Source organism: Ceratina calcarata, unplaced genomic scaffold (assembly GCF_001652005.2).
Source record: "Ceratina calcarata isolate Rehan_Ccalc_2016 unplaced genomic scaffold, ASM165200v1 scaffold250.2, whole genome shotgun sequence".
Classification (NCBI taxonomy): domain Eukaryota; kingdom Metazoa; phylum Arthropoda; class Insecta; order Hymenoptera; family Apidae; genus Ceratina; species Ceratina calcarata.
Window position 1 is genome coordinate 941,779 of NW_017147019.1, and position 17,729 is coordinate 959,507.

General features: G+C 46.4%; 1 protein-coding gene across 7 annotated transcripts in view; it reads right to left on the reverse strand.

Moving 5' to 3' along the window:
- The window catches only part of LOC108623055 (Down syndrome cell adhesion molecule-like protein Dscam2), a 97,500-nt gene that overhangs the window by 30,991 nt on the left and 48,780 nt on the right, over window positions 1–17,729 (reverse strand). For all 7 annotated transcript variants that reach the window (XM_018021320.2, XM_018021318.2, XM_018021316.2 and 4 more), the window contains exons 5-10: window positions 13,920–14,037; window positions 8,974–9,217; window positions 8,389–8,593; window positions 2,971–3,267; window positions 2,511–2,621; window positions 2,215–2,373 (exon numbers count right to left, since the gene is read on the reverse strand). In XM_018021320.2, coding sequence (XP_017876809.1) covers window positions 2,215–2,373; window positions 2,511–2,621; window positions 2,971–3,267; window positions 8,389–8,593; window positions 8,974–9,217; window positions 13,920–14,037 — 1,134 coding nt within the window. The remainder of the gene's footprint in view (window positions 1–2,214; window positions 2,374–2,510; window positions 2,622–2,970; window positions 3,268–8,388; window positions 8,594–8,973; window positions 9,218–13,919; window positions 14,038–17,729) is intronic.

A 17,729-nucleotide genomic window follows, 5' to 3' on the forward strand; every position in this document is an offset into this window, starting at 1 on the left:
TTAGAAGTGCGCAACGTGCGAACGGAAGGCGGCTGAGTCACGTTAATAGAATATCGATGCTTCGACAACAGCATATTTATGTACAATTGCGTGCGCACACGTTTCACCGACGCGATTTTCCTCGTGAAACCTCGTGGCAACGGAACGTGATCACTGCCGAGAAAACCGACTTGGACCTAAAACGTGACAAATCTCAGAATCGATAGTTCGGACCAATCTATTTCTACGAGTAAGACCATACGGATAAGACTGGGAATGAATCTCGCGTCGTGGAACCGTGTGCACGTACGCGGCCTCGGCTTTCAACTTTTATGTACAAGAGTACACGAATGTTATATATGTATATACAGAGAGCAGTTAGGCGAGCGCGTGCAAGGACAGATGCTTGAGCGATGCGGTGAAGTGCTGTGCTCTTGGTGCGTGGATTCGTTCGCGGAGTGTTGTCAAACGCACGGATATCCGTTGACGCACATAGAGAAGAGACAGAAAGAGAGATAGAGAGAGAGAGACAGACAGACAGAGAGAGAGAGAGAGAGATAGAAGTAGAGAGAAAGATGGACGCATACACGCACGCGTACACATGTATTTACACACGGTTAAACCCCTGTCGTGTTGCGAAAGGAAGTACACCGCCCTAAGACATTTCCCGGCCCAGAAACTTCTACGATCGTATTCCAGAGAGAGAGAGAGAGAGAGAGAGAACTCTCTCGCTGGTCTGCGTGCATCGACTACGGTCCAGCTGTCGGACGATTGCGTTTCATAGAAGCGGTGGCACAGACGGTCAGCCGTGCACAATTCCCTTTGATTGCCTCCGTTCTGCTGCAGAGCATAGTCGCGACTCCGGTGGCGGCTCAAACGTGAAACCGTACACGTAAGTCGGTTCGAACTTTCATCCGCGGAGAATCGAACGCGAACTCCTTAGAATGCAGAAGAAGCCCTCCGAAGGGTTAATTCATGCCGGCTACTTGGTATTTAATCCGATTCGCTAACGGAATTTGAAATTCGCAAAACGATTACTTATTCGTCGCTCTTTATAAGCAGTTTCTCAAAGTATACGAACCGGCGATACGATTTCTGGGTCGGTTGCGCGATTACGAGCCGCGCCCGCACCACCGGAGCCAGCCACACGGAGAGTGGATCCTTTGAGGCGACTTGCCGAGGCAAGTTTCACGAATTTTTTAAAGTTCCGCAGCACTTCGTCAGCTTCCAGCTCGCGTATATATATATACGCGTACGCTCGACGGTCTCCTCGCGAGGCAGCGACGACGATTAAACGGCGGCGCGGGGACTGTTTGCGCGGAATCGAATTTACCTTTCGTCGACGAAGTCTCTTCCGCGCTCCGGAGAAATAATCCCCGAAACTCGGTGGGAGAACGGGAAACGCGTTTCATTTTGAAATAATTAAAAGCTGCAGTTTTGTACGATAAAGCTCGCAGCGTTTGTTATATGTACACAAATGTTCTGCATATTCACGCACGAAGAACCGCTGCTGCCTCGCGTTAACTAATCCGGCCCGACGATAAACAATAGAGTACACGGAATTTGTTCCGTAAACCTAATATAGAAACATTTTGTGTGGAGGTAAATTTAGCGGCACGCATCAAACACGCCGGGATGTTATGCATACACGGATTGTAATTAATATGCGATTTCCGCGAGATCGGAAAATTACGGGGAGGAGATGCGCGGTACGGGCGTCGAAGGGGGGAAGGGAGTGGACGCGAACAAAGGGATGATACAACTTCCCGTATACGTCGGCGGCGTGATTATCCCCTGATAATCGCACTTTGATATCTCGAATGGTCACGTACAGAGCTGTCGTTCTACGCGGATCATTTTATCCCCTTTCCTACCAAAATTTTCTTTCTCATCTCTCCCACGTTTCGTTCAATCGAAAGACGTTAGAGTTATTGAAAAACACGTTTCGTGGTTCGTTAACTTTTCTGATAGAAAAAAAATATGACACGATTAAAGTTAGAGCGCGTTTAACGAAGATGAAGCACTCTCGTTGGCATTAAACGGAGTCCTGGTTGTTACATTAATTTCCACTCCATCAGAGCTCTGCAAACAGAGCTCTCTGGCATGAATGAAAATGAATCGGACCAGATTGTACGTGACCAATAGGAGGTACGGCAACAAAATGAAATCGTCCCGTCCTGCGAAGCCTGGAAAAAGAGATCGGTATCGGAAAATATTTGCCTCCGGCTCACTTACCTAGAACGCGCACTTCAACAGATCGTTGAGAGGTGAAGTTATGTTTGTTCCTGGCGGTGCACGTGTACGTGCCCTGATCAGCGGCTCGTTGCACCATGTCGATGTACAGGCTGCCGTTCGCGACCTTCTGCCGCATGTTCGTCGGCAGCTTTACACCGTCTGCACGATCAATCAGAATCGCAAACAAGGCAAAAACGATCTTATTAGATAATTTCTCCTTTTTCGGCGATCGCGGAAGCATTAAATGCTCGATGATCTCTTTTTTGGACATTCCTTTTGAAATTGATAATACTCACCTTTCTCCCAGATGATCGATTCAATGGGATGGCCGGCAACCGGACATTTGATGCGAAATTGTTTCCCAGCAACCGCCGAGACCGTCGACATGGGTCTGACGTATGGCAGGCCTGCGATTGACAAGCAACGAAACATTATATCCCGCCCCCCTTAACGATTCTATCTCCGACCCATATTTTCGTGAAATAATAAAAGACGCGTAATATTCCGGCGTCTTGAAACTTTGTAAATTCAAGAAATTCGAACGAAACTTTATTCAATCCGTAGAACAAAAGGCCGCAGTTTTTAATTAACCAGCCTGTGAGATGTTTAATGACAGAGAACGTCGATATTGATTCGAGGACTAGAGAGGGGACGTAATATTCCCGCGGGTTTCCAGTCAATTTCAATCGACACCGACGATTCTCCTTCTTAACTGAGTTCCCCTCTTTCGCTGGTCTTGCACTCTCGAGTACTCACCGTAAATATTGAGCCTCGCCGAGTGTCTGGCCTCGCCGGCACGGCTGCTAGCGATGCACTCGTACTCGCCCCCGTCTTCGGATTTCACCGACGATATGTTCACGTGCGATATTACGTCGCCGTACACGGTCACGTACTGGCCAATCAAGAGCCTGTCGTTTTGCGGAAGCGGAAATCCATCCAGCAGCCAGGAAATTTGCGGCGTCGGATTACCCGCGGCGCTGCATTTCAGAGAAACCGATGGACCGGTCTGCATTGTCTGTTCGATAAACCTGTAGACCAGCTGCGGCGCGATCTCTGTTAACAGACGTTACGCTCGGATTACGAATACCATCGGAATACCGACACGCTCTCCTTTCCTTTCCTTTCTTTTCCCACCCTATCCCCTGGAATCTGTCTGAACGAGCTACTCTCCCCTTCCGATCGAACCCGGAATTTCCTTCGCTAATTACCACCCGCTTCTGTCTCTACGCCAATATCCGCTTGTTTATTTACGAGATAGACTCGACGCTCGATCTAACTTAACTCCGATCGAGATTGCTCCGGGCGAGAGCGATGAAGTCAAAGAGCCGTGCTAGTTTTCTCTAACGTCGCTCAGATTAGAATTTCCACTGACGTTCTCAGGATTTATCTTTGACTGCTCCAATTATTTTCGCAAAATCAAATATGAAATAAAAAATTCGTGAGGACGCTCGTGGTACATGAAAGATGGATTCCTGAGTGGCTCTCCGAAACTTGTGTCAGTAGTGCATAAACGGCGTTTAATAAGCGCGAGGATTTCGCGTTAAATAATTGGCTCGATGATTAATGGATCCCGGGGATTAAGAGTGGCGAGACTTAACGAAGAAACATTGAAAATAACCGCGAGCAGGCACGCGTTCCAGTTCCAGGAGGGCTCTAAATGAACGCGCCGCGCGTAACGAGCCCGCCCGGTAATGAATTCATGAACTTCATAAGCGCGAGCACGTCGGCTACGAAATAACAGCCGACTTTCCTCCAACTTTTCGTATGCATACCGTGATTCTCGCGTGGCCCCGTCTCTTTCCTGCTCGTCGCCCGTCCTTCCGCTGAACAAGTGTGCTAAAACTATGCGAAGGAAATATCGGGCGACAACCTTCACGCCACCTCACCCGCCCCTGCTCAAATCCCTGATACACATTTTGAATTTTGAAAAAGCTTCCGAGAACGCGTTTTTTAAACTTGCAAATCTAACGAGAAGTGGTTTTCGGATCGAGAGAAGTTCGCTGCGAGTAATTATGTGGTGACAACGTTTGTATCGGGTTTGTCCGCGACGTTAGATATTCCGAGTGACAAAGTTATAGACTTGGTCCGGCACAGGAAACGGTGATAGTGTTTCAACCAGCTGCACCCGAGAACTTCGTAATGAAAATTCGAAATGAAGGCCGGCGCGCAAGCGTCCTCGCGTGTAATTAAAAGACTGCCGGACCAAGGAAGCTATTAGTAAATTAACAATCGCGTCTGTCCAATTAGTCTGGTTATTCCGCCTTCGTAGTCGTTTGCGAAGCGACTGCAAGTACCTCCTGACTGATCTCTGAAACACTCTTCTTTGTTAGTCCTACGAAACAAGCATTAAAATAAGGGGGAACAAAACGAAAGATTAAATTGCACATTTTAAGGAACAAATATTTTTCAATTTCGTTTAAATTGATCCGTAGGAAGTCGTGCTGTTAACGTGAAACATTTTTGCGTGGCAGTAGCGCCGGTTCAGCGAACGAGGCCGATGTTAATGAAACGTTAACAGGGTAGACCGCTTGTTTATCGTTCGCCTGGAAAGAAAACGAGGATCGCCGTGCAAATAATAGCCGAGGCTGTCGTCAAATATAACCAGTACTCATGGGCGCCCAGCGTCGGCGGTTGTTGCACTTTAAATTAAAAATCCGCGAGGCGACCGGTGCGTCTCCGAGAGAAACTTGATCCCCCGCTACTTAAAGGAGAACAAATTTCTTCATTTACGGCTTAAATTAAGGTCCATCCCTTCGGCGGAACAAGATTTCATTACGTGGCAGCCAGCATTGCAGAATTTATTAAATGGATTTCTTTATAGCCATCCAATCACGAATTTCTCTATAGATTCAGGCTGCGTAAATAAAGTTAAGGTTGTATGAGTCGTAAAGTCTCTGTCAAAAGTTTAAAACATNTGGAGATACGGGAAAATTGCATAGGACCTTTCTTGTAGAGGATGACGAGATCTACAATTTCTGTACAAAAACTTTTCGCTAGCGTTAATAGTTTACGAGTTATAGACGAAAAACGAAAAAACAGTTTTTTGCAAATTACTCGTAAACTGTTGAAGCTAGCGAAATATTTTTACATGGAAATTGTAGATCTCGTCGTCCTCTACAAAAAAGATCTGATGCAATTTTCCCGTATCTCGAACGGTTTGGGAGTTATGGGCAAAAAATGAAAATTTCGCAAAATCTGAAGGGGTACCCCTTGGAAAAATCTCGGAAAAATCGAAAATTTTTTTTTTGTCAAAATTTCGAAGAATGCTTCAAATAAACGTTGTAGGTGTAATAATAGACATCTATAATAACAAATTCGACATGCTAGCATCGTTTCAGTATATAGTTTACACATCCTTAAAGTAGCAATGAAATGTAGCTTGTATCGATTTTCACGAGGCTGAGACACTTTACAATTATCGTGTTAAAGCCAATCGATAGAACTATCAATTTTTGGAGGAACCTCGTCGTTAGGATTCTTCTCATGATTTCTAAGCTGCAACGCATACAGTGTACATTAGGTGGGGATCGGCCGCAGCACACGATGGGATAGTTAGTACCGGCACCCCGGATTTGCATACGCTAACGAGATTCCTGCGGTTTTGCCGATGCTTTGCATGCCGGCCGGGCACGATCTAGCTCGCTGCAGAGCTCTAGGCTGCGTCTATTTATTATGCGTCATAGATACGTCAGGGAAGAAGGCACGTCAGCTACGGACGACAAAGAGAGGACGTGACACGATGCTACTAGCCGCAAGTAGTCGCGCTCTTGAGATCCGAACCTCTATTAAGTGTGTCACACCAGAAAATTCATGTATCAAACATCAACCGTTTCAATTGCCTTCAATACAGTCAAACTGAACACTTTGTTATATTTTATTTTGTACGAAGCTTCTTCTATTAAATACGTCACGCTAGAAAATTCATAACGTATCAGACAATCGCCAAACCGATTAAAATATATTTTATTCTGTAGATAATGGCAGATAATATTCGAAAGTTTGACTGCATTAAATCTTGGAACGGTATTAACGAGATAAAGGGGGATCTCGGTAGGAAACTAAATGAAAAGTCGCTTAACGCGTCTGTCGGACAAGTTATCGCGACCCGATGCAATTGCGGGTGAAGCGTTCAAAGGTTGAATCCATTACCGTTATTTGCTCGCGTTCTTGTTTCTATAGCGAACCCTATCCCCTTCGGGTCCTCAATTACTGTACTACAAAAAGGGTTGCGACAGGAAAGGAGATAGTTCCTTGATCCGGAGAAGAAAAGAGGAGCATGGAGAGGACCGTGTCATTCAATTACGATTCTAAGATAGAAAATTTAGTTTAAATCGATGTAGCAGATGAAGTTTCATGAAAAAAATTACGTCTGATGCTGAAATATTAACTGATTCACAAGTGACGAATATCTGTTAAAAATTCAACTAGCAATCGCGTTTATTCCAAGGTTACAATTTTCGAGAACAAAAATAGGTGGAAAATTGAGCTGGCAGGGAAATTCGAGTACTTCTCGATGGGGCATTAATATGGCCATTTTCATGCAGGAATCACGTTGCCTGAGGCGCGTGGTGTCACGATGGGAGAATGTGGCGAGCGGTAGGGCAGTTGAACGTCGCAAAAGGGTTGAAGTCGGCCGCGAAATCACTGAACGGACAGAGGGCAATCTGGCTTGGTAAAAGTGTTTTAATTGAAATCTTCGGTGCCACGATCCTCCCCCTCTCTCTCTCTCTCTCTCTCTCTCTCTCTCTCCTTCTCTTTCTCTTGCCCACGCGTGCGGCCGGGCGCAGGTTAATGGAAAAAGCGCACCGGTCGAAATATGACGAGAGAACTGATACGAGGAAGTGAATGGAAAGCGAGAAAAAACAAGGCGGCTGTTTTACATCGAAATAACACGCGATCGGGCCGCGGAAAAGCATCAAGCAAATGGAGTACATGTATCTCGAGCGGGAAATGCAGCTCGTGCACAAACGGTCGATTGTGATCGCTTGACACGCTTTATTGTCGGCTGCTGATGGACGAGGAAGTGCGTTTTCTAGGGCGAAACTCTTCTTTACACTTACAACCCTGAGTTTAGACGTCGTGTCTCGGAGGCGGAATATGTGACCGTATAAAATATCTGAATAATTTCCGTGTTTTCACGCATCGGTGAAATAATGAGAGAAGATGGCCGAGGAGCCGAAATCTCGAGAACCGTACGTGATCAGACGGGGAGTCCATAATTAAAAGCGTGGGAGATCGAACGGGCGCGATTAACGGACGGCAAGCACACCGATTTCAGTGGTCGAGGCACGATTCGGAAAGCGATGTGGCCATTTTCGTGCAAAAATGGCACGTACTTCCCCAGAGGAAAAGCTGCGCGGCTCCGTGATGGAAAACGCGTTACGATGGAGTGGCACGCAAACCTGGAATGGATCGTATAGGGAAGAGTTCCACTGCATTAACCACCGGCAACCTATCACAGCGGAACCATTCGCTCGACAAACAAGCCCTCCCCGACTCCTCTCGTCGCTCCGCGTCGTGCCAAACCATCCCCCCCGTCTCGTCGTTCCTGTCTTGCAAACATCGGGCCACGTTTTCTCTATCGCCGGCCAAGGCGAAAGGGGAAGGGAAAAAAAAAGTAGAGATAGAAGGGAAAACATTCCCGGGGCCAAAGTGGTTTCTCGATCTCTCGCGGGTGATCCAATTCGCAGGGTTCCTGGTCAGAGGCGTAAATTTCGTCGCCAGGATTTAACGAGTAAGTTCAGCGAGAAGACGAGGAAGTAATTGAAAGCTGCCAGCGACGATGTCGTTAGATGCCACGCCGGAGTGTCTTAAACGTTTCATTTCGCGGAGCGTCCGTTAAACTGTGTCTATCCCGGGATGGAAGAGGGGTTGTACTTAAAATCGTTTAAATGGTATAATGGATATTACGAAGAAGCCGGAGCGGTGCACTGTCTTCCACCAAGAAAAAGAAGATTATGTAGCACGCGGACAGAATTAAACGGGTAATCTTGAATATCCGTTGGAACGACGCTCGGCGACGATTTAATAAAACGATCCGCGCCGTTCCGCCAAGATTACCGATGATAAGGGACGCCGGGTGGTTCCTAAGGTTACACTATCTTTCCAACCTTTCATTTCCCCTACGGCCACGCGACGCGTAGGAACGTAAACGCTAACCAAACAAAGACTCACCGCCCAGGCGCAATTCCGCAATTCCTTGAGCCATTTCATACTCGTTCCTCACAAAGCACTGGTACATGCCGCGATCCTCCCGTGCAACCGACATCACGGAAATACGCTCCCTGGAAACCGCCCTTATGCGGGCGCCCGTCCTCAATGGCTGACCGTCCTTCAGCCAGTACAGCGCCGCCTGCGGAAATCCACTTGCGCTGCACGTCTGAAAAGCAGTTTAGAGAAAAGGGACTGATGAGAACCGTGGCCGCGCGTCGTACGAGCCCTTTCTTCTCCCCGCGTCCTTCCTACCACGTTCGAAAACAAGATTGCAAGATGCAGGCTCGAAAACCGGCTTTGCTTCCCGTGCGTCGTAAAAATCGGATTACCACCGGCTACGCGGATCGCAGCAAATGGCTCGGATGCTATTTCCCGGTGTATGAACTTTGATTTTTATGAATACGACCGGGTGAATTTTAAATTTGATACAGAACAATATTCCGCGGGAAGAATCACGGGAATGGCTTTCGTTCCAGCTAATTTGATCTATTCTCGGTAACGCGTCTGATCACCGTGACGAGCTCGGTCATGGAAATCGTCAATTACCAAATGAGCGGCCTTCCCAAGATCGACGGTCTGAATAGACGGTTGAACGTGCACGCTCAATGGCGCGGACACCGTTAACCTGACTTCCATGGACTCGCTGCCCTCGGAATTACTAGCGGTGCACGTATACGATCCGGCGTCGCTCTCTTGGACGCCTTGTATGATCAACGAACCGTCTTTCACCAAGTAACGCCCGGACGAATCCTCGATCGGCTCCTCTCTCTGGTTCCTCGTGTAATACCACCTGCAACCGAAAGAAAAACGATTTTCGAATCGAATTGGAATCGTAAAAAACGAGTCTTGCCGCGAATCATAAAGAAACGGCGTTACGGCGCGACGACGCAATCCAACCCTCGATTTTAGATACCGCCGATACAATCCAACCGGGCTAACGTAAATTCCTGCAAACGTTTCTCTTGACGCTAGTTTATTTCCTGGCTCTTATATCTGTCCTAGAATTCCTTAAATTCGAACGCATTCCTATCTAACGTTCGCGACCCATCAATTACGAGAATTATTTATTAAGACCGGATTTAAAAAAAAAAAAAAACGATTCTTAAAAGCAGAGAATAAAAGGCATCGGCTTTGGCGTGAAACTATGTGGTTAAGTTCAGTGCATTGTACTCATCTGCTCGATAGACTGAAAGACTGAAACAACGAGCACGGCATGCCGCAAGATTTTCCGTGCGAGCGCGCGTCTGACGGCGAATGGGATATACTACTGTCAACCGGAGCGTACGGCAGCTCCACTGACTGGCCTAGTTCGATGAATTGTAACGCTCAGCCCAACCATCCGGCTGTCTCGCCGCGATATACAGCGTTACATTACATTCGATCGTTGCTCAAGATTCAACCCGCGGTGCAAAAATACCGAGCGGCTGCGGACAGAGGCGGCGTGCGGCGATATTGCTTGGTTCGCTATCCGAGCGAGCCTTTTCCATCCCGGCGGTGTATCTCTCTAGTGCACTCGCCAACCACAAAATAACAACTGTTTCATTGGGAAGACTGAATACACAGAGCACGGCCGTGAATTGTGCTACTCGCTACACCCATACGTTCCCGTTAACCCCCCGCCCCTTTTCTCATCTTTCTCTCGATCCCTCTCTCTCTCCCTCTCTCTCTCTCTCTTCCACCCTTTTGCGAAACCCTCGCAGAGGCCGTGTGCACGTATGCATCGCGGCTGGGTGTACTGGCACGCTTTCAAAACACTGCCGCTTGAACAAGCAGATGGATAAACGTGGCTCTGCCGGATACAGACGAAAATCGTTAATACAGCTGGGATCTTTAAATAAAAGAAACGAGCGTACGCGTTTCGTTTCGCGAGCCGTATGCAAATACCCGACGGGAAATGCTTCGGGATTTAAAGCATCGCTGACGGGGTAATTGAATCGATCTTTTCGCGGGCACGCGCGATCTTTGACCCCGTCTTCGGCGCACTAAACTGCAGTTTCGATTCGTGAAACTAATCGACGTTCACGTAACCACGTACAAGCCCTCAAAGCGTTCTCTGTCTAAAACCGTGTGCATGTGAGAAGAAATATTTTCGTTGCGCAAAGCAAAACGAAATTTGAAAATAATGTTTTACAGTTACGGGCCGCTATTGATTTTACCCGTTCCGTTCACGATTGCTCCATTTGTCTTTCCCCGATAGATATTATTTTTAGAGTAGTCTTGTTGCCTCGCTACGTTGGAACGTGGGATAAAGGTAACCGTGGCTCCTTTTTACCGTTCGTTTCTCCGAGGCGGACGTGACCTCGCAAAATCGAAGATCGCCCGGTCCCGACCGAGAAAAACCTGGAAATTTTCCTCGACGAATCTAGGCCGGCCTCCGCAGGTTCTCAAATATTTCCCGACAATCTCGGCTAAGGTAGCGTCCCAGGGGAACGCCTACTCTAACTTCGTCCAAAAATGATCTCGGCCTCGCGGTCTATCTTCCCCTGGTGATTGACCTCTATCTTTCTCCGTCCGGCGTACATATGTGCCGCAGTTTCGAAAAGCGTCGCAGCCTCTTGGAAGTGCGAGCAGGATATAAGGTACGTGGCGCGGAATGAGGTTCAAGAGTCGCCGGGGTGGCCGGGTGTAGAGAGGACGAGGAGTGTACCTATAGATAATCGAATTTACGGAGGGAAATTGGCGAGGGAAGGAGATAGGATGCGACGGTGGGTGTGCGAGAGATGGAAGCCCGGCGCTGGCAAACCCTCAGACCCCTTCCAGTCCTCTCTCATCCTACAGCCCCGTATTTCTCACTCCGATCTACTTGCTTATTCTTTACCGGCGTCTCTTTCTCTCTTTACCGTACACTCCGTCAACTCAGTCAAGCCGCGGAAGAGCCGGCAGAGAGACTATACACGTGGGACAGAGGCGCGGAGAGAGACGGCGAACAGAGGTACCACGGTACTCAGTGACGTACACGTAAATGCGGAATATTTGATGGCCTGTCAGAAGCAGTCTCTGTAATCAGCGGTCGGTTTGTTTGCGCTACCCATACCCACGCCCCCTAACGTCTATATACCTTCGCTGCCTTCCACGGATTCACGCGTGTGTGCCGTGCGCGCATCACTTTCTACGAATTGATCACCGAATCTCCGAGATTATGGCACCGACGATTGTTTCGTTAATGTTAAATTTAATAGGAGATGAACATTTGATATTGATAAAATAAGTGTCGATGAGACGATGTCAATTGGCAAACTCCTTCGAAGCAACCATCGCCTTGTTTCCCACGTGCGTTGAATATCGATTAACTCTGCCTTTGCCAGGCTTTGATCAACGAACTTGATTACACCTGTCAAACATCCGCGGTAACGGGGAATTGTTAATAAAGCCTATCGGATTCCTTATGCCTTCTGTCGGTAGACTTGATACCAATCGTGCGATTCTGCGCACGGACATTTTTAGAATGAGAGACAACGCGATGATTTTGCGACGCAATGTATAAAACATGTTAGAAATCTGTTTTTCCTTCGCGCCTTCGTTATTGTGTTCAGGATTCGTAAAGAAACTAGGCTCGGTTGAGTGTAACACTATATTTCCAAAATACTGCACAACGTAGAGGAATTCAGTACAAATGCGGTTAGTATCGAGTCCAGACTGAATCTGCTGTCTTAGGATTCGGCGGATATATATATATATATATATATATATCCTAGCTATAGGAAGGGGAGGGTCACTTCTAACCCTGTGACTCAGGGTGGATTTTGACCTTAGTGACTAACTTTACAATACGCTTCTTAAAACTAGAGATAACTAGGAGGAAAACATTTTAGTCATCCAACATCGTTTAAAGTTTAACTAGCTCGTTGTTGCCACAGGAGTGACGTCCTGCTTTGCACTTGAAGCCACGCATTCGAATAAGTAAATGCATTAACATTCTAATACGCCTCTTTGTACCGTCTCTTTATTTCCATAAGAGCAAAACGAGAAAGTTCATCCCAACTATCATTTCGCGTGCTTCGTTTGCGGCCCCTTTGTCGCGGGCTCGATTACCCGCTCGTTTCATTCCTTGCTTCGATTTATTGGATTCGGAAGATTACAAGTTCCGAGACGGAGTTCGTAACTCGCGAGTCGCATACCAATCGACTGCTATTAATATTGGCTGAATAAACGAATCATTTTTGTCACGCTTCAACGTGTATTCCTTTTCTACGTCTGACTAATGCTGGACTACTCCACTTGCGTGGTGGTGCGAAGTATTTGCAGGAAACAGAGATTTTAATAATACATAGTTACAATCCACGTTCGAAGGCTTGCTATCAATAATTTAACGAAAGCTCGTATAAAAGCCGGAAATTCAAACATAATTCGCAGCCGAATGTATTGTTAATCAGATCGCTCTTCAGTTTACTCTCCCAACAATATTATTGCTTTCCACATTAATAAATTATAATAACAAAAGATAAAAAACTGTTTGTTATCTTGTTGAACTCCAAGTTTGAAATTAAATACAACACTTAAGTTGAAACTGCAGAACTTTATTAGACGGTGTAATTCTGCATGCAGCCAAATACTTCAGAAATTTGTCTACTGTACAATTTTGGCTATACTTATAAATAGTCGCTATGAACAATCGAAGTTCAATGGCCAAAATAGAGCAGGAGTAGAAATATTGCCCCGAGGATGAATAGATAGGGTCAGAGGTCAAGATGAGTAAAAACGCTTTAACTTAGGTCAAAGGTTTTGTCAGTGAGTGAACTATGTCAATAATGATAAAGTACTTCGTCATCCAATAATCTAATTGCATCGAATTTAAACGAGGGGTGAATGAAATCGCGAGGAGCGTCACGATATACAAAGAAAGAATTCTGAGAGTCGAGATTCGAGTTTCGATGAGAATATTTTTCACGCGAGATAGTCCCACAGCCAATTAAACTTGCCCGATGCACGTCGACTGCACTCCCGCGTTGTATCGGGAAACTATTTGGCAAGTAAGCGAGCCGAGGACCGTTTCGCGGAAGTTGCGTCGCATCGCGGGTGAAACTCTTTTCCGGCGTTGTTGCTTTATCGGAGCAAAGTGAATTTCTTTTTGTGCAAGAACGCGTTCCGAAACGGAGAGTGCATTTTGTTCTTGGTTACAAGAAAATGGTACGCCCGATATAATTTCTGCCCGTCCCCTTTGAAACTACGAGAGTTTTCCTTTTTATCCTTTTTAATGGAATGGCACACTTTCAGACTTGAACAAGGAAAGTTTGTATCTCGAGAGTTAAACGACAGACAGCGGAACTGCGTTTCATCCGACAAAGGAAGATGTTTCCTGTAATCAAGATAAGTAAAACAAGATGTGTAAAGACAAGAAGAGCTTCTAAACTTCGGTGCTTATCGGTTGCTCGCTGCAGAACGGAGACAAGTTCTGTCTCGGAGTATCGAATTTCAGTTTCTGAGCGCATCAGTCAGCGTGTCGCGGTTCGATCGGATAAGTTTCGGCGTGCAAATTCGTGGAAATCCCTTACCTGTTAGCAGGCGTTGGATTGCCGTACGCGACGCAGGGTATCACAACGGTGTCTTTCAGCCGCGACGACATATAAACCACCTTCTCGTTTATCATCGGCGGCATGGTGCTCCGTATCTCTGGAACCAGAAAGAAAAAAAGAAATAGGACTCCTGAAGGGAGGTATAAATCCTCGAACGACAACGTGCACCGAACAAAGGCAACGCGTGAAACAATCAAGAAATATTTCTCTTCCTGCCCGGTGAACATTACTCGAGGAAAAGTTTCGGACAATGCCGGAAATATCTAAACCTCCCGCCGTCGCCCCCTTTTTCCAGACGAGTTCGCGCCAGTTTTTCCCCGACGTACGTATAATATATTCTGACAGTCGACGAAATTGAAGGAGCGGCTCACGCCGGTTTAATAAAACAGGGCCGGGATTAAAAGCGGACGTTGCTGTAAATTGCGAAACGAAATTCTCTATCGCGAGGTTCCCGTCGAACGGCTTAGAAACGATACGTGAGAAATAACGGAAAGAGCCTCCGGTGCGGGTATTGGATTACATTGTTTGGAAAATTGATAGTGACAATATCGCTGGAGATTTAACAAAGGAGGGGGTTGGTCCGAGGAAGGAAGAGTAGGAAGCGCGGCGGTGGAGATACATCCTCCGAGATCCTACGGGCTTCCCGGTGCACGCGCACACGTACAGCTCCGGGTTACTTTGTGGCAGCCGCCCGCCGCCTCCCTCAGGACGAGTTCATGTAAGTTTGTTCCATGATATACGGGAAATGTTTTCCACGGCGTGTCATAAATAGCCGCCAGCTGAAAAAGGAACAAAGGAGCCTAGCGAAGGAGCAGAGACAGAAGACGAGGAAGGAGAAGAAGAAGGCGAAAGGAAGGGGCTGTATCCGGGGTGCACGCATCGGGCCGACGTTTAATGGAAAATTATAGCCGCAGATAGTGGCTCGTCTGAGCGTGCCGTGCCGTGAAGAGACAGACAAGAATTTCAGATCGCAACACCCTCGAGATCAATGTACCATCGAATTTCAAAAGAACCAGCTACATGGAATTTATTTCATTCACAGCTTAATTAGCGATGCGGAACGAGCTCGGCCAAAATAATGAATATTAGGACAAAAGCTGTTGCGTTTGCGGCGAAAACAATGGGAGACCGTGATGTAATTAAAGCGATGTGTTCCTCACGGGATCATTAGCTCGGTTCCAAAAAAATTCGACCTGACTGCGTTCGCCAGCACCATGGTTTCGAAATTCTGTAATAGTGTCGACCCGCAAACATGTCCAAGGAGGCAATTTAACTCTCGTGTTACTGACAGGAGTGCATCACTTCAGATGCTCCGCTGAGAAGTATACCGAGGCTGTTAATACGATAAGCGAAACGCATCAAGGCAAGAAAGGAAACATGATGTGTCACCCGCAGATTCTTGTCTGATGCTAATGTACGTACACATTCATAAATCAGAACATATTGCAAAACGCATTACTGAATCAGTTCTTGTAAGACCATATTTAATATGTTTCTGACAGTGAAGTAGGTTTTATTACAATTTTGTTTAAATGCTTTAAAACTTTTAAATCAGAGTAAGCAGAACCCTTGCGAATCAACGGATCGATTACATCTGATACATTGTTATTGACAGCATCGATGAAAGCGGTTCGGTCCTGAAAAACTGTTTCACAACGATAAAGTTTGTTACGCGTTTCGAAAATGTTCCGTGCACCGAAAAGTTTGCTCGTTACTCGGGCGAAACCGGTGTACGTAGCGCGAGCTTTCGGTTAATTTGGTGTATTCTAAACGGGGCGGAGGCGTCGCGACGATGGACGACTGTCCGGGAATATGCAAACGATCGCGCGCGCACCCTGGAACTCCATTATTAAGTTCATAAGTATGTAAGTGCGCTTAGCATAAATTTCTATACCGCCTCGAGGCGGCTTTTATTACGCGCTGGTACGAACGCCGTGGAGGAATGAGCTTCGAGGATTCGTGACAGATGTTCGCCTCCTATTTTCGCCAGATTTCAACGCCAACCGAGGATTCCACTCGCGTTCACAAACTGAATTTTTCTGATTACCACGAGATTAAAATATGTATATAAAGCCACGGTGTCTGCGATTGTATATTTCTGTTACACTCCCAAGTTATTATAATTGAAAAGACAAGTTTAATGAACAAGAAAATTCTTGGAGAAGAATACACAATGTACGTTCTGCAAACTCGCTGCAATGTCCATTGGCCGTACACGGTACACAGTCGCAAGTTAAACAAGGAGCGCGGTTATTGTAAACAAATGTTGGGCCAGTGTAGGTAGAGCTAACAGCCATGCGATACTTGCACGGTAAGCATCCTGTTTCCTGACTAATAATCGCTTTTTAGACGGAGTCACCAAAAACTCGAAACAATTGCAAATAATATTGCTTCTGGTTTAGGTACATGCCTATCCGAGAAAATTTGTTCGTCGATAAACCATTGCCTGGGAGCTATTCCTCTGTAGCATTTAAAACAAAATCTCACCGGATGACGCACGAGAATCGCAAACAGCCTCGCCCCCGGCGGTGTCGATTCAACCCGTTTGAATTTTCCCTGTGTATCGTTAAATGCTATCGTTGAAATTTCATCATGTGGGCTCCAAAGCTTTTAGTCCGATGTGTTCTCCAATTTTTAGTATAATTTTTTCACGTGCATGACAGTGCGTTCGATTTCGTTTAACATGGTAAGTTCATAATTTAAACACCATGGAGAATTTGTTTAACATAAATGATAATGAAAGACATTTAGAATGAACAGATTATCCCCCTTTTAATTAAGCGATTGTTTAAACGTCCGCCGCCGTTGTATTATCTCCGGCACGTAATAATTGTCACGCCGGTATAATAACGTTAAATAATAATTAAAAATGAAACAGCTTGAAATGCCTGCTAGACGCCGTTAGCGCAAACTCAATTTTCACCTCCGTTTTCGTTTACCACCGTGATTACGGGTTCCGGCGCATCCGGCTAAACCGCCGTATATTAATTATTCCTCGGTCTGCGTGGACTTATCGACGTGAATGACAGGATTGGGAGGAAAAAAAAAAAAAACCGAAGGGAAATGAGCGGTACGAAGCAGGGAAAATGGGGGAGCGAAGAAAAACGCGAATAAGGGAAACGAGCGATGAATTATGACGCTTCCTACGTGGAGGATCGGTCACGTGGTGGAGGAAAAGTGGTAGCGAAGAACGTGCAGAATGTCTTGAGCGTTTTTTTTTCTTCCTCTCTGCACGCATCGTGTATAGGCACGTCTGAGGTTTCAGCATGAATCTGGAGGGTAGGTGTGGCACGTGAAGAGAAGCATCATTAGTTAGCCCGGCTCGAGTGGAGATTTTTCCCCTTTCCTCTCCCGCCTCCTCCTTCTCCTCCGACGTATTTCCGCCTCCGTATTTTCCCTTTTCTTCCCCGTCGTCGCGCTTCTAACCCCCAAAGCAGACGTAACGCGGCGGCGGATTGCCTAGGTAACAAGTGATGCCAGGGCATAACAAGTGACGACGGGCTGTGAAACGCGACTTTCATACCGCCTCTCGATCGCTGCGCCGAGCCTGGCAATTAACAGGCTAAGAGAATTTTTACTTTGATCGGCCGCCGATCATCCGATGCCTCATTAACCCCTTCGACGTCGTTCGATTTCAGCGAACCGTGCATCAAACTCGAATTACGATAAATAAATCCGAAGGAACAGGGATCATCGATTTAATATCTTTTTTTGGAAATATCCAACTCTAATCCGATTCGTGTTCATTTATCCAAACATTAATAGGCGATATCGCTCCTATCAGAGTTT